We start from the raw sequence: 265 nt of genomic DNA, 5'->3' as shown, positions 1-265 counted from the left end.
CTCCGCCGAGGCTGAGAAAGTGGGCGTTCAGCGTGACGTAGTTCCGGTTCTGCTGGTGGCTTCTCCAATGCTCCAAGGTGATGGCGCACCAGGGGGCCTTGGAGAGGTCTTTCAGCACCGCCTCGCGGACAGCTCCGTAGCGCACGGGGATGGCTTTGCTGAAGAACTTCCTCCCGGGCAGCTCGTACCAGGGGTCCGCCGCCCGCAGGAGCGCGCGGAACGTGGGCTCCTCCACGATGGACGCGGGGTACAGCCCCTCGCAGAT

General features: G+C 66.0%; 1 protein-coding gene across 1 annotated transcript; it reads right to left on the bottom strand.

The window, feature by feature from the left end:
* Positions 1 to 6: 6 nt before the first annotated feature.
* On the bottom strand, positions 7 to 262 carry LOC106725818 (zinc finger BED domain-containing protein 1-like; the record flags this gene model as incomplete). The annotated part of the gene is made up of 1 exon (XM_014538542.1): positions 7 to 262. A coding segment is annotated over one exon (256 nt), but the record flags the coding sequence as incomplete, so codon positions are not given.
* Positions 263 to 265: the final 3 nt, after the last annotated feature.

The sequence above is a fragment of the Myotis brandtii genome, unplaced genomic scaffold (genome assembly GCF_000412655.1).
Source record: "Myotis brandtii unplaced genomic scaffold, ASM41265v1 C40042228, whole genome shotgun sequence".
NCBI lineage: Eukaryota > Metazoa > Chordata > Mammalia > Chiroptera > Vespertilionidae > Myotis > Myotis brandtii.
The sequence above is the reverse complement of the archived record's forward strand: the minus strand, read 5'-3'. Positions and strand labels throughout refer to the sequence as shown.